This window comes from Colletotrichum fructicola (assembly GCF_000319635.2).
Source record: "Colletotrichum fructicola Nara gc5 chromosome Unknown KSG_Nara_v1_contig11, whole genome shotgun sequence".
Classification (NCBI taxonomy): domain Eukaryota; kingdom Fungi; phylum Ascomycota; class Sordariomycetes; order Glomerellales; family Glomerellaceae; genus Colletotrichum; species Colletotrichum fructicola.
Genome location: NW_027094061.1, coordinates 2,083,436 through 2,111,374, shown reverse-complemented (window position 1 = coordinate 2,111,374; position 27,939 = coordinate 2,083,436). Strand labels below are relative to the sequence as shown.

The following is a 27,939-nucleotide window of genomic DNA, read 5'->3' as shown; positions in this document are numbered from 1 at the left end:
TGACTCGATTGTGGCATGCCATGCTGTTATGTTATGTTTGCGACGAACAGCAAGGGTTCCCTTTACAGGGATGAGCGGGCAGAGTTGGTTAGAAGGCTGCCACGTCGTGGTGGAGAGATGAGGTTCGCCTTCAGTGAGGCTAAGTCCTGCTCTTCCGCAAGCTTTTGTGGCCAGACATAACATTTTCTAAGCCTCATAGTGCCTTGATCACTGTTGTAGCGCAGGTGAAGTGGATACAGTTAGCTCCCAAGGCATTCTGTGCTCGGAATGTGATGCCTATCCCATTCTATTAGGCATCGATCCATAGAACTGCTGTCGAAAACGTAGCCTTCGGAGCGCAGTTTTTCCACTTGCTCTAGGACAGGGTGGATTCGGTAGAAGGATTTCCTGTACAATGTATCCCTTAAAAGATACACATCTAGGCACAGAAAGGATATTAGCCACTTACCGCATTCCAGTCGTCTTTTCTCCGCGCAGAATGACACGCCTTCCGATTGAAATAGTCATAGCAACTGCCAGGCTATGTAGCGTCGGAACGATCGTCAAGCTCATGCGCTGCGATCGACAGTTGCACGCCATCTGCGAGCCGATTCTCTACCGCAGCACATCTGCTGTTAGGTGGGCTGTCTTGACTTCTACAGATGAGAAGGCATCATTACAGGTTCTTGGACGCTGCAAACGGCGCAATCTCAACATCTCCACAGTTCGACTTCATAATGTTCCCGTCAGCAGCTTGTTGCGTCAGGATCGTTCCTACGACAGATTATGGGACTATAACGACAAACACGTCAGTACCATGACTCCATTTCAATGCGCTGTTCTGAAGGGATTCGACAGTGTCGTATGCTTTCTTCTGGGGAACGGATTCCGGAAGGATAGTCTCCTTGATCGGTGTATCTGGAGATGTCTACTTTTCCTTGACGGGCAAACCGACGAGCCCGAACAAGAAGCCGACGAAAACAACCCCTCCTTCGGCTGCGAGCACATCGCAGCTGCTACCGGGCTTCTAATGGTTATGGTGCACCTTTTGGCGTCCGGCCACAGCATCAACTGCACCGACCGCAACGGTAGAACGCCAGCCGATTATGCGGAAAAGTATGGCATCGCTTCGAATAACATAGTTCAGTGTCTGAGCTGGCTGGCGTGGGTGAGTAAATAGGAAGCTATCATGGCATGATTTGAAAGGTTTGAGGGCGGGAGATAGCGCGTGTACATGTCGAAGTTCAGCATTGCCCAATGACTACTTAGGTCAGGTCCTAAGATAATATGACATCGGCAGTATCAGCTTCTCCGTGGCAAACACAAGCAAGCACACATGGGTGATAACAGTAAGCACTTAGTATGCGAATACGTAACAGGCATCTCACAGAATGAGGAAATAAGACATTTTTTGAGCAGCCTTTGAAGCAAGCAGAACGAGAAGCAGCGGCTGATGGCTCACGCCTGTCATTGCCGAGACCTGCAAATCGGGGGTTTCTACATTTCCTTTTTGAATGACTGAACACCTGAAACACCTCGGGGCCATGCTGAAACTGAGTGACAGTGTTTCGAAACACAGCAGATACCCAAACTGATACGAGGACTGTTTTTGGTGCGGTATCATGAACAATGTTCGTCCCAGTGACTGTCTATATCTATGTCACTATCGGCGTCATGTTTCAACTCCCTTCACATTCAGAGCAGTTTCAAATATGACTCGAACTACAGCAGAACAGAGAAAGCGCAACCGAGAAGCTCAAGCAAGACATCGTAAAAAGGTGAATGACGAGATGAATAGGCTGAGGGAGAGGGTCACGGCGATAGAGAGGTTCGCCGAAGACGTCGCAGAAGCCGTACACTGCAACGACCTGCCGCAGCTCATGCACCTTATCCGAGACATGAGAGGGTCTTCCGCGGAATTGAGTGTAACAAGAGGGTCTTCAGCAAGAGAGAGTGAGGTGGTAGCGGTGCCGGATCTGGGGCCACCTTCCGAGGTGCCATTGGTGGTGCAGTCATTGGAGAATCTGTTCTCCATCTCCGAGAACATACCCTTTTCTGACTTCGACTTCACCATGCCGACCTTTGAATATCCCCCGGTCCCGCCGGCGGGCTCACAGGACCTGTATGGAGGAGGCCAGTTTCCAATGCTGACCTGGAACTCATCGGCCTGCTTTGGCGCCGACGTGCTGGTGCCCCAAGTTCCGTTGTTATCTACACCCTGAACCTACCAAAATCTATTGACCAGTATGTAAGCAGCTTTCAGACTTTATGAGCGGCGTTCTGGGGATAGTAAAGCCTTCGAGCCAAAGGCGGATTATATAATCATGCAATCATCCAGTTCGTTAGTTAGTAATACATATCTATGACAAGACGGGTTAAGCAAATAAAGTCATGCTGTTCGCTGTCCAATGTTTATATCAAGCCTCAGCTCACAGATTCATTGGCAAAAATGATGCTCGCCGTTGCTTTGTTAGCTACCACGTTGCATGCACAGAGTGTCGTTCTAACTATCATCAACAACTCCAGTGATCAGACGATATGGCCTGCCATAGAGGGGTCTCCGTTTTCGGAGCCCCGCCCTATCGACGGAAGCTCTTTCGAGGAAAGCGTCGTCTCCAAGGATCCCCTCCCGGAGGGCCTCGCCCTGTCAGCTAATTCAACAGTCGAGGTGACTCTGCCTCCAACAAACTGGTCCGGTCGGCTCTGGGCACGCCAGTACTGCTCTGCGGATGGAACAGGCTGTATTCTCGGAGATTGTGGGGGTCGAAGCTGCTGGGGGCGGTCCTCGACGTTGACAACATATTCGAGCTGACGGTCCTCAGCGACCAGATTTTCTACGACGTCAGCCTCGGTAAGTAGGGTGCGCAGTCCCTTTACTTGGAGACGACTTGTTAATGAGACTAAGTCGACGGATACACCTGCGGCATCACGGTCAAGCCGGACGACAATGCCTGCGAGCCCATCACCTGTGTCGCCCCTCCTCATCTCGGGATAGACGATCACCAGAACTGCACGGTATATCCCCAATCCAACCTGATTACTGACGTGCGGACAGGTAGCGCTCCCATCGGCTGCAAGTCGGACTGTGCAGTATACGAAGCAGATGAGTACTGTTGCAGGGGTGAGTTTGACGAAAGCCGCTGTAGAGCAAGCAACCCCTGGTTCAAAAAGACGTGCCCGACAGCGTACAGCTTTGCGTATGATGATAGAGACGCTACGTTCACGTGCGGGTTAAGCAACATGACCATTTATTTCGATTGTGTCGAGTCGGCGGCTCAATAGTGAGCCGCAATATAGTGTAGCACTAACACCAATTATGCACTAAGGCAGTGTAGAAAGAGGTTGTATCCTTTGTTTAAACATCATGTCTTGTTTCTCGCATGTATAACATGCTAATGCCGTCGCATTATATTACCTATGCCATTTGTGCAAATGCCTTCCGCATAGCTTACAACTCTCTTCAAGCTATGCTCCTACTGCATTCGGTATACCAAACTGTAAACGTTCATGATACCATTGACGTCCTTTGGAGCTACCATCCCATCCGCCTCCGGTTGTCCTAAGAAGTCCAGTACAACGCCAGCATCGACGACGGCGTCTTCTGCCGACACACCGTAGCGGGGTGTAAAGTTATCCGCATCGTATTGCGCTTGTGCGTGCTCCGAAGGACTCTGGCTCCATTCCCATTGGCGCTGTTCCCCGGCACCAGCGTCTTTCGTACACATGGTCCCCTGATTGACATGTCGGAGATCGCTGCCTTCCTTGAGAGGTTGCTTTGTCGGTGTTTCTGTGGGCAATGCTAGAAATCTGGAGTCTCGATAATTAAGTCGATCTGTTCCATCGATCCAGGCAGGGCTTGACGGAGGCGTTGATGCGCCAGCATACGGGACGCGCACGGTTGACACGGTAGGCTGGTGTTGAGCGCTCTGACTAGGATCGATGGCTGTTCGGCTGTGTTCACTTGTGCCAGAATGATTGCGCAGCGATGGGTCGATGACTTGCTCCTCGAGTGGAAGGGGGTTCTGGTGTTCAAGAAGGAGGACGTCACCAGTCAAGCTCAGACCCGTAGTGTCGAAGTCTTCGTACATCCCCCCGGTATGTAAGACCTCTCCATGCTGGCTGCCGTTGTGCTGACTTGGGTAGCCCTGTGGCTGAGATGCGAAATGGTAGGAACGCTGTGGTGGAACAACTGGCCTTATCGGCCACTGCGCAGGCGATTCATCCCCAGAGAAGGAGACCTGAATTTGATCATCGTGTCGCAAATCGTCCATGGCACTTGAACGTTGCTGCTGGCGTTTCAACCACGCCGATTGAAGGATGGCGAACAAGTTATGTACGCGCCGCACGACCGCAACAGCGACGTCGACTACGCCGCTCGATACGTCGGCCTTGCTTGAACAGCGACTATTCCCTGATCGGCCCTGTATTCTTACTAATCAGTTTCGTGTTGGAGCTCAGTGTGCGACATGGTGGGTAACGCCATGCTCGTTGGTTATGCCTTGGGTATGGACGGTGCTTCCACAAACCACTGCGTCGGGAATTAGGCGTCAAGGGAGGAGCGAGCAGGTGGCCGGCGAGTCGTGCTACTGTTCGTAACGGACAATGTTGCGAGCGCCGATAGCTAGACGTGACGAAGGAACGGCTGGCGTGGTGGCAAGTCTTGATCCTATAAGGCCAGCGTGAAAGGCGTTGTGCATGTTGCAGCTGTCCATGTCGTCGGCTGAGCTGCTCACCTAACGTCGGCTATCCGCGAGGCGCAAATCAGAGAAGACGTAGTATGCGTCTGTCTTCCAAACCATGAGAAGCATGCGCCCAGAGAGGACCTATGTCGCACTGCTGATACCAGCGAAGACATGGTCTGGACGACCGCAGATCGCCACGGAATCTCAAATTGAGAACAACCGGTGGGGAAGCGGTTACGCAGTATGTTACGAGTATGTGATCGCTTGGGTAGGAGACGAACGATCGCGGGCGCTGAATGTGGGGCTGCGGCGGTCATCGCGGGACGTTCAATCCGGGATTCGGGCGACAGACGCAGGCCCGAAGATGCCGGTTGCGGCCGCTTGGCTGTTGGGCTCTTCAATTCTCGTGAATATCCCAGAGTCATGGCTGAGGGTTCCATCAATCGAATTTCGCGTCGCCAATAGTCTGTTTGTTACTGGGAGAGATCAACCTCCGCTGGCGGATGAGTTGAGCGATGGCTACCCGGCTTCTTCTTTGCTTGTGTTGGGAAATTGCTGCCCTCGACAAGTAGTAACTGCAGGGTGACATCGCTTGCGTAGGGCGGTATGGTTGCGGGTGGCTATTAGCTAGCCGCCCGTGGCCATGGATGGGTGTGTGAGTCCGTCTTGTTGGTGCCATGAGGTTTGAGATGGCTGCCACTTCGAAATTTCCACACCGGTCCCGACGCAACGCTGGACTTGGTAAACAAGATCTCGCGTCTCACGGCAGGGGGGTCGCCACAAGACTTCGGGCGCAAATACGGCGGGCAGAGGCATGGCGAAACTCCTCAGTCTTCTCGACGCTCAACACAAGATCAATTCGCAACTGTTCGCATCATGCGCAAGCCGATCCCTCGGTCGTGAGCCACATGATGTGGCGAAGCGAAGAAGCTCGAATTAGGCTTGTGCATCGCGCACTGGCTCAGTCTTGGGACGATGTTGGTGCGGTCGGCTCGATGGGGTCGTCTCGACCAAGCCAGCGTCCTGCGGTGAACGACGGCAGACGACGGCGAAAAGAAGAAGGAGCTGATTTGCCTAGGGCTAGGGTAGACCTTGTTTGTCCACGGCCCCTGTCGCTTTTATGGATGAGCCCAGGCACCATCGGAAATGAAGATGGAGCAGCTGTAACAAGCGCTTAAAGTGAAAAAGAGCCACACTTCATGGCGGGACAGGGGTAGCGCAAACGGCTTGGCTAGAACGCAGTAGAGGTAGCAGCGGCGGAATGACTTCCTACTGGCCGATTATTCGCAATCGACCTGTCATCCACGATTAGCCGAAACGTCGATTAGTTGGTTACGGCGCTCGCATAACGCACGCTCCCACCAGAATGAGCCAACCCAAGCTGCAAGCTCGTACAACCACTTCACGATTCTGCTACACCGGCCGGAAGATCGTTGCAGTGGCTAGTGATGTTCCTCATCGTGGGTTGAACACGCCTGGTCGGAGCTATTTCGTTGCTGGCCTGCTGCTAGACATTACAATAAGGGTAAATATGGGGCGATAAAGAAACGCCGGACCTCGGAACGCCCCATTGCGAGTCAGTTGGGACTCGAGTCTTGAAGCGCGCCAGTCGCAGGAGCTCTGCTGTTATTTCCAATGGCGCTGGTCTCTGTGACTGTGGCAGGGGCTCTGACAACCAGGGCTGGGCTCAGTTCCTACTTACAACGTCGTCCGGCGGCTGCCACAATTCCCGGCGTTGCTGCAAGAGACATCTCGAAGCCGCCTTCTTTGCTCCAAACAGACCGCTTCGACCGACCACTTGGTCGGTTAGCCGACGCGCAGCATGCGACTATTCTTCAAAGCATCTTCGCTGAACCAAGTGGCAAGTCTCGCGATGAATCAATCTATCGTGCATACAGATGGGGGTGTCGCAGACCACCCGCGCGAGCGTCAATAGGGGCAATTGCTCCCATTTCTGCTTCTTGTTGGACTGCGCCGCTGTTGTTGGTCCTGGAGTTGATACCAACAAACCCTGGTCATAACCTGCCCATGCAGCGCTAATATGTGGCGATTAATTTGCGGCGACCCGCAACAGTACCGCCCCCGCGAGCGATCTCATCAAACCTGTCGACAGCATAATTTTCCCAAACGCAAGCCTGGAGCCCGAGAGTTCTGTAAGGCGGCCGCCGCCACTATGAAGCCAAGCGGACATCACAGCATCACCAGGTATCGAAAGAATGTCTTTCAGTTGATCGACGATTCATCACAAGAGAGCGGAAGGATGCCCTACGGGAACTCAACGGACCTGATCCAAGCGACCGGAGTCGGGACATGCGGGCGAACTCGGGTCTACGCCCGGCTCTCGACCCGACCATCCTCTTATCGTCCTCGCAGCTCTCGGAGACAATTAGCACCGGACTGTGCGTGCCCTGAGGCAGACGAGTGTCCGCGTTCGGCGGCCGCTGACCCTCGTTTCCTCGCTGGATAGAAGACTTCCACCGTCATGCTTTGCAGTCACTGGAGTCTTGTGGCATTGAATTCTTGGCAGTCGGCATCAGCGGCATACATCTGTTGGCGGTGATTCTGGGTCCATTGACCCTGTGCGACCCACTGCTTGACGAGACGAACATGCAGACACTGTGCCCCGTGCAGTCGACGGCCAAGCGATTATAGAAGATGACCGCACCTCACATTTGTTCTAGATTGGGAAATCCCTGGCGATCATGCGACGAATCGGTCATCTCGATCAAATACAGGTGCGGCAGTGGTTCGGGGCTGCGGTGAAGGTCTTCGATTCCCGGTCCTCGGGAGACGTGCTTTCGATGGTTCGGGAAATGCATATGCTGCGCGCCGCGCAGATGATCACGATCATGTGAGGGGTAAAGTTGACGATTTATGTCGTTGCGAGAAAAAAGTCGTAAGGAGATCTGTCCTGGCGACTGCTACAGGGTCAACAACTCTCTCGGCCGCAACTCCCTCGCAGCACGTCTTGCCTTTCGGCACCCATCGTTTGGCCCATCTACGCCAACGGAAGCGCGACTCGTCCACCACCTACTTTGTTGCTCCCCCTGGCCACTCATTCCCGACGCAGTGGTTCGTCTCATCACCACACTGCACGATATAACCAACGAACATGGTGTTGACCATGCCATGGCGCACTATGTTCCAACACGGAAGCGTATGATGGGAAGACAGCAGCGATCAGGGAAGAATCGGTATTCCACCCAGTCTGGTCTCTCGAGCGGCGTAGTTGTACATGCTTGTTGCGGTTGGGCGATGCGCATATAACTTGGTCGTGATGGAGGTCGTCGTAGCCGTTGGCCCCGCTAGAGGTTCGAGAAGGGGGTCCAGAGACCATGGCCGACGTTATGATGCATCAGCAAACGCTCATTCCAGTGTGTCGAGGCACATCGCAACCCAGTCAGTGGGCAGATTCATCCATTCTCCCACATCAGCCATATCCTTCTGCTGGGCAGTCATCGCCGTTCTCGAATGGCGACCTTTGGCCCAGAGGCCCTTTTTCCTACGATCAAGCAGCGCTTGAAACCTTCGATCTATCAACTCCCGGCCCGTTCGATAATGTTCTCCTTCACGACTATGCAGAACCCAGCCAAACCGAGAAGGAATTCCGGGACCCTGCCTTGGCTGTCCGCCTCCAGCTTGACCAAGGCGAGCAGTACATAATTGAACGATATCTACGAGGGGAAACATGGCACACAATCAAGGAGGGATTTGAGGCGCGTTTCGGCGCTTCGCGGTCGTCGAAGAAGTCCGCCCTGACGATGAGGTTCGCTCGGTTGAAGCAGAAACATTCCGAAATTCGTTCGCTAGCCGAGGAAGCGTTTCCGGATAGACACCTTAGGCGACGGAAAGGTCGCAGGGACCGTTGGGAGACGGAAGTGCAGGACGAGAGTACGCAAGCGGATCAGCCGCCTGGAGTAGGACAAGGGGGATGTTCGGAGCAAAGACAAAGAGAAAGACAGGGGCAACCACGAAACGTATCACAAAAGACCTTTGGAAAACTGAAAAGACGCCGGATCACGCAAAGAGAAGCCGCTCTAGCTGCAGATAGGTTACTCGTTTTTCTCGGCCTGCCCAAAGTGCAGGGCCTGGTAGCGCAGTCAGACTGCCTGTCGGTCGTGAGAGTCAGAAGTCGTTTGCGTGAGTAGGCAGATACTTTGTTTGGAAAGTGCTTGAGCGTAAAATGTTTGGAGTGGCTGATAGTTCTATGAGGAAAGCGCATTCGCTGCTGTTCTGCTGTGTCTCCACGTTAGCAAGGTTATGTCTGCCCTAGCAGCCGAGCCGGTTTCATGGAATGGCGAAAATGGAATTCTTCCACGCACGGTCAACTTGCAATTCGTCTCTGCGATTTTCTTCCTTAACTTATACAACCAGTCCTTGCAGCTTCCGCTGTGTCGGAAGTGGAAGGATGCCGTTGATTTAATCACTGACAGCAGCGGGGAAACTGTGGACGATTGTCGCATTGGGCACTATGTTGGCCGGGTGGCAGCTCCCAGGGCTGCCCTCAAAATGAGCCCGGCATGAGCGGCGTGGATTGCACTGGAATACAATAAGGAAAAGGTGAACGGTATACCGGAACCATGCCATTCATATCGTTCCCTAAAGGATAGCCTGGGGCATCCTACGGCTGAGGATGTGCAACAGAAACAAACATATTGATGTCCGAGCCATGGCTGAACTGGATGCGAAGAGAATGCCCTATGAGAGGGGGCAGAAAGCCGCGGGGAGAGGGCACCGACTCGTCCTGCAGGTATCCCCAAAAACATGTTCTTGGCGGCGTCGGCCGACGAGATCCACGCCGATGTGATGTTGTAGCACTGCACGTCGTCGTCTTAGCTGGCCTGATCGATGGCGGCTCTCAGCCTCGGCGTGTGCACTCGGACGTTCCAATATGCCTCGGAGGCGTTATCGATCATCGCTGCCTCGCTTTCGTTAGTAGTATCGCAGAGCGTCTAGAGCTGCATGAGTAAGCGAATGTGCGTCAAGTCTGGTGGCGCGTTGTTGATGCAGGCTGCATCGAGGTCGTCGTCAAGAGGATCTGGCTTTCTAGAAGCGGCATCCACCTCGTCCTGGATCATGGCTTGGACAAGAGTCTTCTCCTTATCAGTCCTCTTCAGCACCAGGTAGAGGTTTTTTCATGTCGGCATGGCAGTTGGTCGCTTTGCTCGCCGATCCCCGGTACAGCATCGGCTTGGCCGCAAAGAGGAAGTCAGCCATGTTCTTCGTAGGACTGCGCGTTCTGCGAATGCCCCAGCATCAGAAGCCAACGGCAGCGACGCCGGATGCATCGGGCCAGCGACGCTGCCAGAGCTTGAATGGTGACCGTATACTTCTGAGCCGGCGATTTCCGAGTCATATCCTTTCCCGTCGTCGCGTGTGATAATACGAGAAAGTCATGGTCCTGCGCAGGACTGGTGGCAGTGGCGTCTTAACCAGCATCGTCGTCCCCGGTGTCCTGCTGCAGATGCAGCCCTGGTCGTTTTCCTGCTGGCCGAGAAGCACGACGTGCCTGAGCCGCAACGCTGTGGGCTGTCTACGTTTTCGAGACGGATGGACATTGAGGGCCGGTCCCGAGGCTAGAATCCTGGCTCAGTACCCGTCATTCTCCTAATTTTGGCGAGGCTTGGCTCAATCATCGCCCTTTCCAACCCAATTCCTACGATCCCAGACACACTTTGTGGATTTATCCACATGTTGTGGTGCCGGGTTCAAAATTCGGTCTGGGGCCAAGCGCTGACTAGCAACACCGGGTACCCTCGGCTCATGAAATTGTCCGGGTAACAGTTCGCATCAACGCGGGCCGCTGTATCATCATCACAACATCCCATTCTTGTCGCGTCAACCAAAGCCTTCTCTCGCCTTCAGCCATCAGCGCCATGGACGATGTGTCGAGAAGTATCGGAGAGCTGACGCGACGACTAGCAGAGGCTCAAGCACGAGCTGAAGGGGCAGAAGCACGAGCCAAAGGCGCAGAGGAGGAGCGAGACGAGGAACGGCGACAACGCTTGACGAATACATCGCTGCCTGTCATTGTCTGGCAATTCCCGACTCGAAGTTGAGACAGACCGCGAATTGGCCTCTAAGGGGCCCATAACCAACCCACGAAACAAATAGTGTCCCACGAATCTCCAACCATGGGACGACTTCCTGCAGCAACAGGATGTCATGTTCGGCATGCTCTACGAAACCTTTCCCGCCAACAGACGCCTATTCAAGAGTCGCTCATTCTTGTCCGGTCTAGGAACCAGAGTCGCGAAGCGCAAGATCAACGATGAGAAGGCCCTCGAGTATTTCCTGCACAACAGCGTGGAACACCAGGTCAGAACCATTATGGATGAGCTCAAGAACGTCGAAGAAATCAGACGCGCGCTCGATCTAGGAGACGGCACATTTTCGAGAACCACCCACATGCAATTAGCGATGCTGCCAAAGAGGTTGTCCGCCGCGGGAACCCGTCGACACCGCCCTCGACACCGCAACACACCCGCCTCAACCTGAAGCAGTTACGAGCCGATCAGAGCTGCATCTACCGATCCGAAAACACGAATTCGACGGAACGCACGATGCTCTACGTTTGTGAGTACAAGTCGCCTCACAAATTGACTGCCCCGCACCTTCGTATTGGTTTGCGGTCGATGAATATCCATAAGGAGGTGGTCAATCGGAAGACGATCCCGACATCTGTTGACGTGGATGCGCGGTTCCAATATTATGCCAAAAGGCTTACCGCGGCGGCCATCACGTAAAACTGCCACTACATGATTGAGGGCGGACTCGAGTATGGCCTGTTGGCCACGGGTGAGGCGATTGTGTTTCTCAGGATCGACTGGGCCGAGCCTGAGACGCTGCTGTACCATCTGGCGGAGCCTACCGCGGAGGTGCAAGCATACCCCGACCATGCCCACCTGTGGACGGCAGTAGGCCAATACTTGGCTTTCAGTTTGGTGGCTGTCGGCCTGCCAGGCCAGCGAAAGCTGCGTGGGCAGGATGAACGGCACGACGTCATGAAGAATTTGAAGACATGATTACAAGATATCGAGACCACACTGCGATCACATCCGGACGATAAACGGTGGGCGCCGAACAGCTCACCGGGAAACCAACCAACGACATATAAGAATTTGACCGATCACCCTACTCGCTTCGGGTCAACAGGCGGATCGAGCGGGATCATGGGAGAGATGAGCCGCCCAGGAGGGAGCGGCGGAATCCAGAGAAGTCGTCCGATGACGAGTGGAGACGGGATTTGCCAAATTCGCCACGCCTATGGGACAAGGAACACGCCGAGCGATATCAAATATTCAGGGCGGTCAGGGAACTCGACGCAGTCAACGCGTTCTAGCGCGTCAGCCAGGGAGCGGGGCAGCTGGGAGCAACTACCAAGACAGGCCATATTGCACCCAAAAGTGCCTGTGAGGACTCGCGCGGAGAGGTGCTCTCGACTTAATGTGCCCGAACGTGTTGATGCACGGCGACCAGCGCAGTGGCGCCTAGGGTCGCCGTCTAGGCCCAAACCATACAGCTGCCTGTCACCTAATCGATCGGGTAGAATTCCTCGGTCATCTAAGGAAGCAGATTCAGCAGACACTGGATAGGGGTACTACGCCACTAGGAAGAGGCAGCTCATGCGGCGTATTGTTCAAGGTGGTCTTGCTTGAGTACGGCTACAGGCTCGTCAGCAAGGGCACGGTGCAAGCATTCATCCAGGACGTTGAGAACGAAGCAGCTGTCTACGATCATTTGCAGCCTGTCCAAGGCATACATGCCGGTGTTTCTCGGGGCGGTCGACCTCAGGCCAATGAACCGGATCTACTACTACGACCACCGGTTCTACATCGTACACATGATCCCTCTGTCGTGGGGAGGGCAAGATCTCCATTCGGCCCAAGTTAGACAGGCACGAATTGAAAGGGCAGCGATGCGTTCACTGTAGGCAGCGCATTCACGAGGTGTGGCGCACAGAGACGTCCGAACACCGAACTTGCTGTTCAACGCAGAGGTCAAGGAAGTCATGTTGATTGACTTTGAGAGGGCCCAGGTGTTGGAACAAACTCGGCGTCCACTGGCAAAGCTTGTGCTGAATAAGCGCAGAAGAAGACCCAAGGCCTCAGATGACATGAGCAAGGCTGGAAAGCAAAAGAATATTGGACAGCTCCATGAGAAATATACTCAGGAAACGGAGACGATGAGGGCGGCGCTCAGGGAACATTTTTCTTCACAAGCAAGGCAAAGAGTAGCCTGATAACTTGTGGGCTTTGGTCCATGACATGCAGACATGTTTTCAACAGACATCCGGACGGTGATGGTAAGGCTCGCGATGACCGCGGGGTCGGCAATATGCTCTCTTTAGGACTATAATATCTATGTTCAATCGTTGACTTGGGAAGGCTGGGCTCTTTCAAAAACGTCTTGAGGCTGGACGTAGAATTCAGCACGTAATGCACACCTTGTTAACGCCCAAAGCTAAATGGTCTCTGACTGCTTCGCTACAGTTCTTATTGATTCTGCCTGTTTCTGCCGGTGAACGAACCGCTCCTGCTCTTAAGCGTGTCGGACCTGGAGTCTTTTCCGCGCCGACGCTAGGACTGATGCAATGTTGGACTATGGAGCAAGTATGGTCTAGTGTCTACAGTGTCGAAGCCGCCTCTCACAAATATACATACTTGGCTTGAGGCAACGGTCTGGTTTACTTGTTGACGCCAATAGAAATGAACCCGCTTTTTCTCCAAAATCCTCGGAATAGGAAATATTAGTTGGCTAACGAAAAGTATTGTTATGATGTTCTAGTTATTGATTCATCTTGGCAAATGTTAAACTCGCACTCGATGGGATGAGACTGACTTCAGGCTATTACGACCAGATGGACCTGCGCACCAACGACATCACACCATTTCTCGGATGGTCTAGATCAACAGTGAATAACGGAGGAAGGGATCGACCGGTCCGAAGTTGACGTATTATCCGTCATTTATAGCTGAAAGCGGTATCATTGCCGAAGCAACGTCGGAGGGACTTCAGGCAGCGCCATTGACATAAACGAGGCTAGATTATTACTGTACACGTACTTACGACCTCAACAGACTATTTCTTCTTTCACGGTACAAATACAGTCATGATCAATCGTCGATTGAACATGAAATTCTCTGGTGTATCCCGACTTCTGTGAGTGACTCGGCTTCGGCCCGTCCATTCTTGCTGTAGACAGGATCATCCCAGCTCAGCCAAGAATTGCTAGGACCAGGAGCTCACGACGAGGGCAAGAGGGCAACTATTGCTTCCAACACGAGGAAGGCAACAAGATGGCACCAATCCTCTTTGCCACCTTCCGAGGAGGCCTTCCGGGTACAGCGATCATCCTCAAGAGAAGAAGACTGTGTGGGCCGCCGATGCTGGACCTGCCGGAAAGCCTTCCCGACTCGGTCTGCGACGTCTTCCGCCTATCCGCCATGTCCTTGTTTCTGTAGACGGAAATGAGTAGCGCAATAGATACGAGGCTAGCCGAATGGCGGCCAGGGTGCACAAGATGGCGCTGTAGCGCACGCGCATCAACATTGAGCTTCGACCATCTGTCAGTCGGCCGACCACACCTTGAACCACGTTCTAACCATCGGCGACCGTTGTCGGTGGCACAGGGTGATGTGCGAGGTGCTGAAGAACTGCTAGGAAGCTGCCTGGGAGAGGGAAGATGCTGCATTTTATGCCAATATCACTCATCAAGAGGCTCTAAACCCCACAGGACGTCTTCTCTTTGATAATGCCCGCGGAAAAGATTCGCGACGAGGGAAAATGCAGCGGACCGTTTCTTCATTTGCCTCACAGTGCTGACTCATTATCTGTCAGATACGGTCATGAAGAAACTCTGAACAGAGTACAACTGGTTTCCAGGAGATATCAACAATGTCATTTCCAGTCCAATAAAGCTTTTGGGGTTTCTTGTCTCAGACGAGATGCCACCATTGAAATTGGATCATCCCAGAAATCTCCTAGATACACAGCACATTCCAAATGAGACGGCCAAGAAAGTATGTCGCCAACTTCTTTCGCGGCCCGCAGGAGATGAGAGCCGCAAAACGAACAAAGCACCAGTCCCTATGGGCGAACCGCAGGAGATTTCGACGACCAACACCGGTTGACGGCATTCCGTTTCAAGATCCAATATGTACTGTTGTCCCCTTGCAGATGGCCAACAGAGCCAAGCCCCTCAGGTTCTCGAAAAGGCTCAGAGACCGGACCCGGGCTTCAGCAGTGGAGGCTCAGATACACGGCAAGATCGCAAAAGAAATGAGATCGCGTTCCATCAGCCTGAATCTAAGACAAAGTTTTCTACCTCCCAGCCGTTCCTGGGGATAATCACCGAACCCTCAAACAGCCAATGTTGGGTTTCGACGCGAGTGGACAGCCTTATCCAGAAGCAACCAGCGGGCGGCGCCAACTGACCAAAGATCCCAGCACTGCAACGCTACAAGTCTTGACGTTGACACCCACTTAACAAGAACCAACAGACAGCGCACCGAGACCACCGGGGAAAAAAAGCTATAGCTTCTCAGCAGCACTATCAGTTGCTGATGTGAAGAGGCTAGTAGTCACCCACCAAAAATACAAGCACTGAACCACGATAAGCATAGGTTGAGATTGTGCTAGTAGAAACTCCACCATGAATAGAGGCGTATGTGTTGAATCAGAGCATAGGATATCGCCCCTTCGGCTAGAGTCCAGCGCTGACAAGCATTATATGTATGAGCTGGGGAGGGATATCCTTAGACTGCGGTACGACATGGGTAGCATTGAAACACGAGCAGCAAAACTCTCAACTGATCTTGGGTACCTCACTGAGAGCCCTGAGAGGTCAGACCTAGCTATTTTGGAAAAGCGGAAGGCTCTCGACATTGCTGAGGGGCTTGTGGCCGGCCGAAATATCAAAATTCGATTTGGCATCTTCAATGAGCACCAATCGAAAACGGAAGCGGCAACCCTAGACCCCAAGAACCAACTAAGCTTATACCGAACCAAGGTAGAGCAACAAGCAGCCCAACTGGAAGCGACCCAGGAAAAGATTGACGATCTTTTTCGCACTTCTGAGGAGTTGATATTATTTGAATACGAGACTAAGGACTTATTCAAGCCTCGAGAGAAGGCCTTGACGGAGCTCGCAGGTTTTGGCCAAGGGATAAACCAGATGGAGAAGCAAATCACACAGGCTGCAGCATGTAGGGACCGCATAGAGCAGGCCAAAGATGAAGAAGACCGAAGATGCACAAACAAGAGGCCCTCTGACCTTGGCTCGCGGCTACATTCGTTGGAATAATGATTACTCAAAGACGGCAGCCTCGTAGAAATTCAGCAGAGGACTGGTGAAGAGGTCACTCGATTGAGAAAGCAAGTTAAAGCCTGTAATCTCTCATAGGTAGATTTAAACGACAGTTTCTAGCAAATTTCATGACGTAAAGATGCAGCTTTTAAAGGTCAGGCAATGTTCCAAACTCGAGTCAAGGTACTGAGCGGGAACTTGGAGGGCGCCAACGAAACAAGTGCTATTAGGCAGGCCGAAAGTAGCGCGGTCAAGGAAAGCGTCCAAGGTCTACGAACATAAGTCAAAGAACTCCAGGAGATAGCAGGGAAGCGGGAATCGGAAGAAGAGGAAATCTCTAAATGCGCGTAGGAAAAGAACATTTGGCCCAGAATGACGTCCAGGCGAATGAACGACAAAAGCTGGCTAATAATCTCGGAAACCTCTAGGCCATATTAGCAATATGTGAAGGCACAGAAACGGAATGAAAGGAGAAGCAAGACGACTTACGGCAGGAATGTTGAGCGCACGCAAAAGGCTCGCGTATGGAAATAGATAAGCATAGAGTCTTGGCATCTAAATGGGAGCTGAAAGACGAAGAGCAACGTGATGGACGAGAAGACCACACTGTCATAGAAACTCAAACGACATTGGCTCATGGTCTTGCAGGAGTTCAGGCAATGTTACACAGTAAAACACCAAGAGGCGGCAGAATCACGACAAGGGCAATAATAGCCCTACACAGAAAAGTCGATCAGTGGAAGAACCTGCTAGCGAGCAGAGAAGAGGAAGCCCGCAAGCGGAAAACAGTGGAAACCCAACTCAGCAATCGATTTGCCAACTTGGCGTCAAAGCTTTCAGCAAAAGTCAGGAGTGGCGAGCACGTTGACAAGAGCCATTTGGAATAGCGCTCCCAACATGAACACAGACCGGAGTCTGAACTCTCAGGTCAAGCTAGTGGTCTTGAACGAGCTCGTTCGATATCACAGGTGTTGGCACGTGCTCAGAAATCGATTGCAGTGGCAAGCAGCTAGGCTCCGTCGAAGAACAATGTTACGCTGCTGTCGGAAAGACATCCTGATAATATAGACGTATTGAGGAATGCGCCCCTCAACCACATCCTGAACATCAGAAAGCAGATTGGACATCTCATTGCGTTTGCATCGAAACACATCGGTGGCCTGCCTGTCTAAACAGGCGGAATCGCTAGAATACCAGGCGCAATCTCCAATCCGCTCAACGTATCGAGAGTCACGCCATCAAGTTTTGAAAAGACCGTAGTTTCCTAACCGCTAGAATTTGTAAAAGCAATACAGCAGGGCGAGCCTGAAGTTGATAGAAAGAGAAGATATACAGGCGGATCAGGCGACGTAAGAAACCAGACCCGGAGAAAGAGCGATTGGGTAACGGATAATCGATTGGGATAAGTAAAACAACGATACACTCACTCTCAGTCATGATGAGTCACAGAAGCCTTTTGGGGTCTGGAAGCAACACACGAGGGACCTCATCCGCGAGAACACTCAGCTAAAGGTCGAAAGATTTGGGCAACAAAAGGAAGACGCTGACATATGGCATCGAGACATGTCTACAGCAGCAAAAGTTACTCGGATTAAGAACAAAAATACGCAACCTGAAAGCGAGGTAGTCAGACGAGAAAATCAAGCAGTGCATCTTTAAAGAGTGCTTGAAGGACAGTAATGCCGCCATTCAAAACCTGGCAGGAGGCTGGCATTGGGAAGGACGAGCAGCCGTCGAGAGAGGCGAAGTACTGCAGCAGTTGCAATGGAAAAAAGGCTAGGTGCGCGACGATTCCAGCAAGCTTCACAACAGGATAGTGAGGTCGAGAACGTCCTTGGGCGAAAGCCCAGCAGTGGTAACCGCGAACGAAGCACAACCCTAAGAGTGACACAAGTCTGCTCAGAACGGAAACATGAACCGAACATCAAGAAACAGAGCGGGAAAAAAAGGTTTCCCCCCGAAGAACACATTGAAAGATGTCATAACTTCAACTACAAAAGTTGACTTTAGCGACCTTCAGAGCAAGCTTCTCAAACCCGGCCATGACAAAGTCGTGCTGTTGGATCACAGCGGCCTTATCGACTGACTTACATCGCTCAGGCGAGCTACCAAAACACAAAGACCCCTTTTATCAAGTCCATACGTTGAAAGCCTGTCTATCGTCCCCGAAGGCGGCTGGAAGGTGACGTGGACGAATGGCACAAGCGATTTCTTTGCGGGACTCAGAAGCCTCCTTGATTTGAGCAGGCAGATCGTGCCGAAGCTAGAATCTTTAGAAAGTGGTGGGAAACGACACGCGTCAGACGTCCGAGAATTAATCAGTCGCAGATTCGCAGAGCAGAACGGCCAAAAATTGAGATATTTTCCAGCCGGGTACAAAAACCTAGACACGAGGAAGATACCAAGCATGTGATAGGGCGCAAGGCAGAAGTCTGGATAGTTATCTTCAACGAGCAGGTTCGTGGCACTCAACTGCACCATAAAGTGGGATTTTCGGTACAGCGCGACTGCATCTCTGGACTTGATCTGAACTGTCAAGCTATCCTGGCCTTTTGGGGACGACCATACGTTGATGCGGCACTCTCGATGCTATGTCTCCTAACCTTCGGGATGGAGACTATTTCTTGACAATAAGTGTTATGTCGAATGCACAACACAAGAAGTAACGAAAAGGATGATCTTGTGACACAAGCTTCCGTGTTGTTTTACGGCCGCTAGGCTGCTCACAATAACATGTGATCACAGCTTGATATCTCGCTTGGACAAAGGTTGTTGCCGCTAGTTGGGAATACAATCATATCGATGAGGTTGCCCCTCACCCTAGGAAAGGGGAAAGGAAACCAAAAGGAAACTTAGACCACCCTAATCTGAAAACCCTGACTTGGAAAAATGAGAGCCCTTCTCTTTCACGCCTGCCCCTTATGTTATTATGACGACCAAACCAGTTGTGGTACTGGCCAGCGTAGTTATATGTTAACTACAATAGGATGAGCTGTCAGCTTAATAGCTCGGGATGTCAACGACGGCAAGGAACTACGACCAAATCCATGTCGGTTTACGGCTACTTTAAAGAACGCTGACACTGAAAAGAAAGCTCGGCGTATGTTCGATGTCAAGGTCAGGTGCCGCCCCTGCGGGGGTGGGCAGACTTTTCTCGAAAGGAACCCATCAGCAAAGAGTAGCAATCGGGCCCTTCAAGAACCTCGTCATTGAGGGTGTCACGCCCATTGCAAGGTGAGAAAGTCCGTTTTGACGTCATTATTAACCTGATAGTGTTTGCCTTGCAATTTCTTTTTTCAAAGAAGTGAAGCGGTAGTAGCCATTGGGGCAGCAGCTTGTTGACGGCAAGACTGTCCTTGGCGGACGATCGCAATCGGAATGTGGTGCCTGCCTCTTCCTGTAGGAACACCAAGACCGGGCATACGGCCCTGGGCTTCCTTGACTGAACTCTCTGTCGTTTGTCTTTGTATGGTTGTTATCGTCTTGTCTTGGAGATAATCGCAAGCGCGTGTCCAGCGGCCGCTCAAGAAAATTGAAGGACAGTATGGGTGTAAGACCATGTAGATTTGAATCTCGGGTTGTTTTGTTGAATCCGAGATAACCACCGAAGACGCTTGTTTGTGGTCAGAGTGTGGCCAAGTGGTTCAAATGAGTGGATTAACCTAGCAACGGTTTAGCAACCAGGTATTGAGCAAAGCTGGCCGAGGTTCATCTCTGCTCACAGAGCACTATTCCGCAAGTTTAATAACGGACCTCGCGTCAACAAGCATCCATCCCAGATGCGTCAAATTTGGCTTAAGGGCTTTCGGGCCAACCATTCTTCACCCTAAGGCACGTCACCAGCCGTTGTCTAGTCTTGAAGGTCCTCAGCCACTACGTTGAACTGAAAAAGTCATGATTTAACCGCCTGACGTTATAAGTGTGAGGGGGTTTAGCTATTGACTGCACAGGAATGTTGCATTTTGTTGATTTATGCGGATGATTCGATCGCAGACTGTCTGGCCCAGGCATTTCATTGAGGATTGCGAGTGCGAATGGATCATTCTAGCTTATTCTCGATCGTGCATGTTCCTTGCCGCTGTCATGGATTTCCTACACGCATATGTATCATGTTCTTGAAGTTCCAATGCACGGAGTCTACTTCATCACAAGGCACAAAAGGAACAGCATCAACGGGCAAACCTCTCGCCAAGAGGTTGCAAGTCGTAGTCGTAGAGGCTGCCCCCTTGGAGTTTGAGAGCATGCTTGATGTTAATAGCTGTGACTGTCCGATGTTTGCCAAGGTCGCACTGCGTCTGGGACGATTTTCGTCAAAAAATTGCTTCATTGCCATGCGAACTTCGTCGTAACTGCCTTGAAATGTCAATTGAGAGTAAGTCACATGGACTCGTGACTTGCTATGGGAAGTACGGACGCCTCCGCGAGTAACAGATGTGAGTCGTTATATGAAGATCATCAGTCGTATCACCGCCCTGTAGAACAGCGATGATGATGGCGTAACAAAACTCAATTAGATATCACTCATCACACGTCGAAGTTCCCTCCAGATGTACTTTTCGACTACAAGCTTGCCGTGATGTCGCGCCGATCGTTCTCATCAGAGTTAGAAAGGAATGATAATGTGAAGTTCAAGAGGGGCAATAATGAAGTGCTGTCAACCACTCCAAAAGACCTCCCCGCCGGGTGCGAGTCTTGGAAGCGACCCAGTCCGAATCTGAACCTACCCTACCTAAGCGACCATCTAAAGCGCTGATGTCGTACTTCAACATGAAACAGCACACGCCATTGCCACAAGAGACGTGCGGACGCAAAGCTCCTTTTGTGGGATTTCCAGGTTCTTGGTCGCGCAACAATATCACAGTAGCTGACCCGAGGCGACGTCCTTTCTAACATTGGGTCATTCGAATAAGTGATTTTGTTTACGGGCCTACACGCTGGCGGCAAGTAGAAACTATCATCCCCTGGCTTGCGTCCAACGACGGCCGATTGGTCCGCGTGCTCGAAAGCTCGCTTGTGTAACATCACACAACTGAGTAATCATGAGTTTGCATGCGTTACGAGTTCATAACCGATCCAAATCGAGGCTCAAACCGCCGGTCAAATACGGGGGAATAGCCGGTTATTGATGTTAGTTATATCTGAATCAAGAAGGCAACCTCGTCAAGTTTCCAACCCGTCGAATTCGACTCCAAGCTTGGCATTCCGACAGGGGCCAGAGGCATTCTGGGGTAACCTACCGATTTTTCGAAAGCCTATACGTATGACCATATAAATTGATAGTCTGATGCAGGCGTTCAATATCGATCATGCCAATCAACTACAATCAGAAGCAATAGCTTCGGCAAAAACAGTCCTATAGCCATCATACCCTATCCAGATCCGGCACTATACGCTCAAGTCAATTATCAGCCCTTTTAGTCAAGCCACAACACAGAGCACACCTTCAACTTCATCTAATCTCCAGTTATCCAGCAATGACGGACCGAAATCCGAAGTCTTTGTCGGTGCGCAGGTTCCACGTAGGACGTGGAGGTGCGGGAAACGTCGCTCGTGTGCCGAAAAGCCCCGCTGTGATGCAAGGAGAGGGTCAGGCCCCGCCAAGATATACCCCTAATGACGAATTATTCAACGGATCGCAGGCTGCGACGAACGACGTTAAGGCGGGGGACGGAGTGCGTGGGAATCTCAAGAAATGGCTTGGAGGTAAGTAAAAAGGAATCTTCAATCAACTTGGAGAAAATCGGTCAGCTCGAGTTGAAATCCCGCGATCACAGCGAATAGGTCGTCTTGAGCTATCATTGACAGAGATTTACACGTCCATTCATGTTTTGCAATATCGGTTGGCGTTTCGGGTCTCTGAACGTACCTCCGTTTGCCCCTCAGTTATTCTACAACTGCGAGCCGAGATCCCGGCTCGGAGTATGGTACGCCCGCTCCGCCCCCCGTATATAGCCGGGCTGGCCTTGGCCAGCCCATTCCAATAGATCTTCCCTTTATGGGCGTTTCCGTCACGCAACAACCATTTGTCGGCTCAAGGCGTTTCCGCGCCAGTTATGCCCAGATTTGTGCGGGGTATAACCGAATTTGTGCCGGAGACATGCTTCAACGATCGAAAGGCAATTCCTATTGGAGAGCGGACAGGCTGGGGTGTCAGCACGCTTGTGGTGGGTCACAATTACAGTAAGTCCTGAGCGGAAAGCGACCCGGATGGACGGGAAGACCGGGTTAGTCTCATTACTCCGCATCTGCGTGAAGTGGCTTGATTAATCTATCTAGCTACGAGCGCCGGGCGCGCCTTGCTACAAAGTGGTGTGGCCGATCCCTTACGTAAAGACGGGATTCGGGCCGGCATTCGGGCCTCGGGTCCGGCCCGGCCGACTTCCGTCTCGCAGCATCCCATGCTACGTGCACAGGGTGCTTCCAATATTGTGGCTACTTGCCAATATATTTATGCGCTTCGCTTTTGCCGTCGTTCGTGTTCTTGCCTGATGCAAAACGGTCAAGTAGCATATCCATGCTGGCTGGATTCGATATTTCAAAAGTATGATTCTTCGAGTAGGTTCGTCAATTTTCAGGCGAACGACTTCAAGCTTTGGGCATTTCCGAAGCTACTCCACGCACTTGTGCGCATGAAGCCTTGGCTCTACTGCAGACACTGTCTCTCTACCTGAACATGCCGCAAAATTCTCGTCCAAATCGGAGCGACTCTACCACACAACTTCTCCCAGCGGATGTTGGTGCGGCCGACTGCCCCAATCGACATGGGCAGCTTAACCAAGTCATCAATATCGTCTAGTCGAAAAGCCGTTGTGCAATGTGCTGGCGGCAGTGCTTCTTGACGGATGGCTTTGCAGACCCTCATTAATGGGAGGTCTTTGCTGAGAGGAAAGTAGTAGCCCGTGGGATCGTCGATGGCAGCAGCAAAGTTGGTGCGGTCGAACTTGGCCACATTTCTGATTCGCTATTCGCGCTGCGGCGTCGCCAGAGTGTGGATTGGGTCGCGTATCTCGCATGGAAGACGGAAGAGGTCCCATGCGGAGTGCTTACGGTATCGATGGGGAGCTGTTCGATGCAACATACTACCATACCCATTGAAAAACTCGGGGTCCCGTCCGCTCTTCCATAGATAAGCCAATGAGGGGGAGCTTATCTAGCAGCTGAGGTTTTCCCGACACATTCGCGGCTCATCGTGGTGGTAAGCTTGACACCGGCGCCCATGGCTGAGATCCGGGTTCTTTGTCGGCTGAAGCAATTATGGTGACGGACGTTAGTTAAATAAGTTCTATCTTAACGTAATTTCCTATATAACGGTGCTATAGATTAGTAGGCTTGCTGCAAGAACTATAGGGACGACTGTGTCAATCTGTTAGATTGGGTGTAATCTGATATCGTATTTGTCAAATTGGCCATGATGACCTTGAGAGATATTCGCCACGAAAGGCAACCTTGAAAGGTGTTGAGGAGAGGTTTATCTAATTGAGGAACACTTTGATAGCTAGGGTAAATAAACCCTATCTCCTAGACATAACTTCACACTATTTCCGATATTTTTAAGTGTTAGCTAGTTTATATAGTTTAAGCACCTTACTATCCCTAAGATCATAGCTATTAAACCCTCTAACCAATACAATGTAGATGTTACGGTCAGCTATCCGACAGTAGGGTCTGCTAACAGAAGCTGGGGATTGAGACGTAATAACAGTACACTTGGTCGTGGTCTGGGTCGTAGGTTGTAGGCTGTAATAGATCGATCTTCAGAGGCTAAGGTGATCAGTCTTAGACTCAACAAGTAATTCGCAGTGAAGGTAAGCTGAGAGTATCCGTGAGGATGAATACTAAGTTGATTGCTGAAGAGCTATGGAAGTCTGACCATGAGCCAGGCTCAGGGTCATACTGTCAGATTAGAGGTAGTAAAAGAATAGTGAGGTATTGTCTTGTTCTTGTGTGTGTTCAATAATAAAAGATCTTCTACTATTTATGTCCAGAGTGAGGGCTTTTACCCTTATCCATAGAGTTTGGCATAACCATAGAAAACTCTTCTCAGCTCCTCTCAAGGTCGCATAGTGGCGGACACCTTTCATAGTGACTGACACCTCTCAAGGTTATCATGGCCAATTTGACACGCCCCCTCAGGGACAACGCGCATGCCGGGGTTCCCTGACCTAAGTTTTGGCCATATTGTCTGTATCTGGAAGATCACGAGCTTCCATATCCCATACGTCGTTTTTCATAGCCTCAGCGACTTGTCTCTCGTCTTCCTCTACAAGCTCGCATTCCCTGTTGCGTTCTAGAAGCGCTCGCTGGTCGCTTAGGCGTAGTTGTTGGCAAAAAATCTTAAACTGCGGCAAAGCAAGCGCCTTCGTAAGTCCGTCCGCCATGAGTTGTGCTGACGGCGTATACGCGACAGAGACGCGATGCTCAGCGATCTCCTGCCTCAGCCAGTGGTTGTGTATGTCGACATGTCGGAGGCGCGTCTGAAGTTGCACAAGCTCCGCGTTGACAAGGCGAACAGTCTGCTGGTTATCGCATTGTATTTGTATAGTCGGCTGGGTGCGCGTGGGAGTTGCAAACTGCGCTTCTGGCATGCTTTCTGTAGGTAGTTGAACTTGTAGGGCACCTATTAGGCGGCTTGCGAAGAGTGCTTCTCGCGCTGCTTGTGATAGAGAGAGGAGTTCCGCTTCAGTTGTCGACGTTGTGACAGTTGTCTGCTTATTAGCCTTCCAGGCGACGATCCCTCCAAAGAGCTTCATAGCGAACGCTTGTGAGCTCTTGCGATCAAGCGTGTTATCCGCAAAACTAGCGTCAGAAGCTACTTCAAGCGTATCGTCGTCGCTCCCTGGCGTAGCGCCATACTCGAGGCAGAGGTAGCGCGTATTATATAAGTATCGTAGTACGCGTTCAACCGCTTTATGGTGCGTAGGGCCTGGGTTGTGATTGAATCTTGCGAGGCGGCTTGCTGCGAAGGCGATATCTGGCCGCGTCATTACTGCTGCGTAGAGAATTGTTCCAACGCGCTTCTGATAGTGATTGATTTCCCACGGCGCAGCTTCCCCATCATTTGGGAAGAGCTCAGTCTTCGTCATAGGCGTATAGGCGCGCTCTTCAGGCGCTTCTGCGTTATCAGCGCGTGGCGTAATAAGCTTCCGTACCTTCTCTGCAAATACAGCTTGTGATAGCCATAGCTTTCGCGTAGAGCGGTCTCGTATAACCTCAATGCCGAGGAACCATTGGAGGTCTTTGCCTCCCTCAAGGTGGTAGCGTTTCTGAAGTGCGTTGATAGCCTCCTGTGCGTCTGCGGAGTGTTCGCGAGGAAACGCTAGCACACAGTCGTCAACGTAGAAGAAGAATGTTACTTGGCCTCGTTGCCCACAGCAGTTCTCGCCCGCTACGCGTGAGAAGCCTAGCGCTCTAAGTCCTGCTTCTAGATGGCGTTGCCATAGAATAGGAGATCGGCGAAGTCCGTAGAGTGCTTTCTGTAAGCGTAGAATGACTCCTGGGCGGCGGTAGCCTGGCGGAAGCTGCATAAAGACTGTTTCATCAAGAGTAGCGTGTACAAACGCGTTAACAGCATCATATTGTAGCAGCTCCATATCAAAGCGTGCTGCAAGTGCCATTAGAATGCGGAACGACATACCTGCGAGCGTAGCGGCGTACGTATCCCGCGCGTCTTTCGCCTGTTGGTCACCCCGGATCACAAGTCTCGCTTCGAACTTCGCTAACCGCCCGTGTTTATCGAGTTTATACGTATAGACCCAGTGGCAGCCGAGAACTTGATGACCGCGGGCCTCGCTCTTGGCTACTTCGCGCCAGGATCGCGACGTCTCATGCCCTCTCAGATGGCTCTGTTCGGCCTCAAGAAACTCCCTTGCAAAGGGGTGCGCTTTTGTAGCGTTATTTCGCGGTGCCAGCTGATCGTGAGATGTGGGTAGAGCGGGCAATGTTCTCCAAGGGTCTCCAAGCGGACTCCGCTGAGCTCCGTACGTATTCGTACTCCTTGGGTGCCTCTCGCTCTCCGGCTTTTGTTCGGCCACGGCAGACGCTCCCTGTTGAAGGTCTATCTCGTCTATAGCCGCCTTTCGGGTACAACCTACTCCTGTTGTAGTTTCGGAGGCTTCCCACCCCACGCGCGCACTCAAAGGGTGATCAGCCCAGGTGCAACAGGCCGCAGGGCCATCCATCGATCGCTTGGTCTTATCCTTATATGTCTTTTGTGCGCGCGGCTGGGCGCTGCCAGCCAAGAAGGCAGCTTTGAACGACGTGCGTGGCGCCCAGCGTAGCAGCGGAGGAATAGTTTTCGAATCTTCAGACGTTTTTGAAGGGTGGTCGCTATGTTCCCGCCCCCTCACGTCGAGCAGAGTGCTCCGTAGAGCTGTGAAGAACGCCGAAGGCGGTGGAGGTGTCTCCGGAGGGGTCATAAGTTGAAACCTCGCTTTTGTATATAGAGCATCCTCTGGAGGAGGCGTCCCACGCTCCAGGGCTGCTATATCACTCAGCTCGGCGTGCTCATAGTCTTCGACCACCTCATCTGCTTCTTCATCAGCGTCTTGCGGTATAGTGGTCCTATTTGTCTGGTCAATTAGCTGCGTTATACGCTCTTGGATCTCTTGTAAGTCCATATAGCGGAATTCTTCTGCAAGCTCCTTTAGGTTGCCATTAAAGAACTGCTTTTCGTTGAAGACTACGTCTCGCGTAGTGAATACCTCGTCTCGTAAGGGATTCCATATTCGGAAAGAGTTGCTCGAGCTATAGCCCACGAGATAACCAATAAATGCTCGTGGAGCTAGTCTCTGGCGGCGGTTCTGCTTGAGTTGCGCTTGTCGAGTCATAGCAAACGCCTTGCAGCCGTATGCTCGAAGGTGTGAAAGATCTGGGCGTGCGTAGGGCGCTGCTTCTGCGGCCCAGAAGTGCTTGTGGAACACCTCGTATGGTGTTCGCCAGCATCTCGAGGCTGTAGGGGTTCTGTTGTAGAGATATGTTGATGCTTTTGTCGCTTCCGGCCATAGGATATCTGGCAACTTAGCTCCGGACGCCATAGCTCGCGCGCGTTGCTTAATAGTAGCTGCAATTCGTTCAGCTCCGCCATTTTGGGCTTGTGTGTTTGGCGCGCAAGGTTCGAGTCTTATTCCGCGTGATTCGATCTCTGAGACTACTCGCGGATGCTTCAGGATCTCGTTGTCCGTTTCTATGACTTTCACTCGTGCTCCATACTGGGTCGATAGGAGTGTGAGGAAGTCGGTAATAACAGTAAGTAGGATATCTGTAGTCCGTCTCGTGAGGTAGAAGTCCCAGGTATAGGATGATGATCGATCCGTCACTAGAAGAGTATATCGGTAGCCTTCATAGCCCTCATCGTAGTCGTGGAAGTCTATAGCAATACGATCGGCAGGCTTCTCTCGTAGTAGGGCTTCCTTCACTGCTCTTCGCACCTGGCGGTGTAGCTTGCTTGTTCCACACGCGTCACAGTCGATCGTTGAAATAGCAGAGCCTCCTGTGAGCAGTCGTACGCCGCGCGAGGAGCCGACAAGGTGGCGTATTGCCTCTGGGCCTGGGTGGCCTAGGCGGCGGTGCCACATTGTTGTACTCCCACGGATCGGCTTTCGACGCGTTGCTGTGGTGTATTTGTGCCGTTGTTGCGGTTTTGGCGTCTCATCCACTGCTTGTGGGATTGGAGCTATTACAGCTAATGCTGCTTCGTTTTCAAGGGGTCGATACTCGAGAACTTGCTGATGATGGTGCTCTTGGAGAGCGCAGAGATATGATGAGTCGGATCTGCGTAGGCAGTTGTTATGTGGGCTCATATCCCACCATATGCCACGCTGGCGTAGCTGTCGGAGAGAGACAAGGCTGCTTGCAAAGCCTGAACAAAGTGCTGCGTTGTATAGCCGCAACTTTGTCGTACTACCGCCGCGCCCCCTCAGCTTGATCTCAGCTGTGCCGTAGCCCTCAATAGGCACCTGATGTGCGCCTGCC

The 27,939-nt window shown here is 51.9% G+C and overlaps 6 protein-coding genes across 6 annotated transcripts; 5 read left to right on the top strand and 1 right to left on the bottom strand.

Annotated features, from left to right (window-relative positions):
- Positions 1–716: 716 nt before the first annotated feature.
- CGGC5_v017115 (uncharacterized protein) lies at positions 717–1,159 on the top strand (the record flags this gene model as incomplete). Its single annotated transcript, XM_032028209.1, has 2 exons — positions 717–787; positions 838–1,159. The coding sequence occupies 2 exons, from the start codon at positions 717–719 to the stop codon at positions 1,157–1,159; spliced, it is 393 nt and encodes a 130-aa protein (XP_031875496.1).
- A 1,269-nt stretch (positions 1,160–2,428) lies between these two features.
- On the top strand, positions 2,429–3,261 carry CGGC5_v017114 (Pathogenesis-related protein 5; the record flags this gene model as incomplete). The annotated part of the gene is made up of 4 exons (XM_066153766.1): positions 2,429–2,625; positions 2,802–2,830; positions 2,885–3,100; positions 3,164–3,261. The coding sequence occupies 4 exons, from the start codon at positions 2,429–2,431 to the stop codon at positions 3,259–3,261; spliced, it is 540 nt and encodes a 179-aa protein (XP_066007004.1).
- A 7,565-nt stretch (positions 3,262–10,826) lies between these two features.
- CGGC5_v017113 (uncharacterized protein) lies at positions 10,827–11,159 on the top strand (the record flags this gene model as incomplete). The annotated part of the gene is made up of 1 exon (XM_032028204.2): positions 10,827–11,159. One exon carries the CDS (start codon positions 10,827–10,829, stop codon positions 11,157–11,159), a length of 333 nt encoding a protein of 110 aa, XP_031875493.2.
- Positions 11,160–12,936: 1,777 nt separating this feature from the next.
- CGGC5_v017112 (uncharacterized protein) lies at positions 12,937–13,333 on the top strand (the record flags this gene model as incomplete). The annotated part of the gene is made up of 3 exons (XM_066153765.1): positions 12,937–12,966; positions 13,049–13,096; positions 13,154–13,333. 3 exons carry the CDS (start codon positions 12,937–12,939, stop codon positions 13,331–13,333), a joined length of 258 nt encoding a protein of 85 aa, XP_066007007.1.
- Positions 13,334–13,794: 461 nt separating this feature from the next.
- Positions 13,795–14,125, top strand: CGGC5_v017111 (uncharacterized protein; the record flags this gene model as incomplete). The annotated part of the gene is made up of 2 exons (XM_066153764.1): positions 13,795–13,823; positions 13,897–14,125. The coding sequence occupies 2 exons, from the start codon at positions 13,795–13,797 to the stop codon at positions 14,123–14,125; spliced, it is 258 nt and encodes an 85-aa protein (XP_066006977.1).
- Positions 14,126–24,131: 10,006 nt separating this feature from the next.
- On the bottom strand, positions 24,132–27,542 carry CGGC5_v017110 (Retrovirus-related Pol polyprotein from transposon TNT; the record flags this gene model as incomplete). The annotated part of the gene is made up of 1 exon (XM_066153763.1): positions 24,132–27,542. The coding sequence occupies one exon, from the start codon at positions 27,540–27,542 to the stop codon at positions 24,132–24,134; it is 3,411 nt and encodes a 1,136-aa protein (XP_066007006.1).
- Between the last annotated feature and the right edge of the window lie 397 nt (positions 27,543–27,939).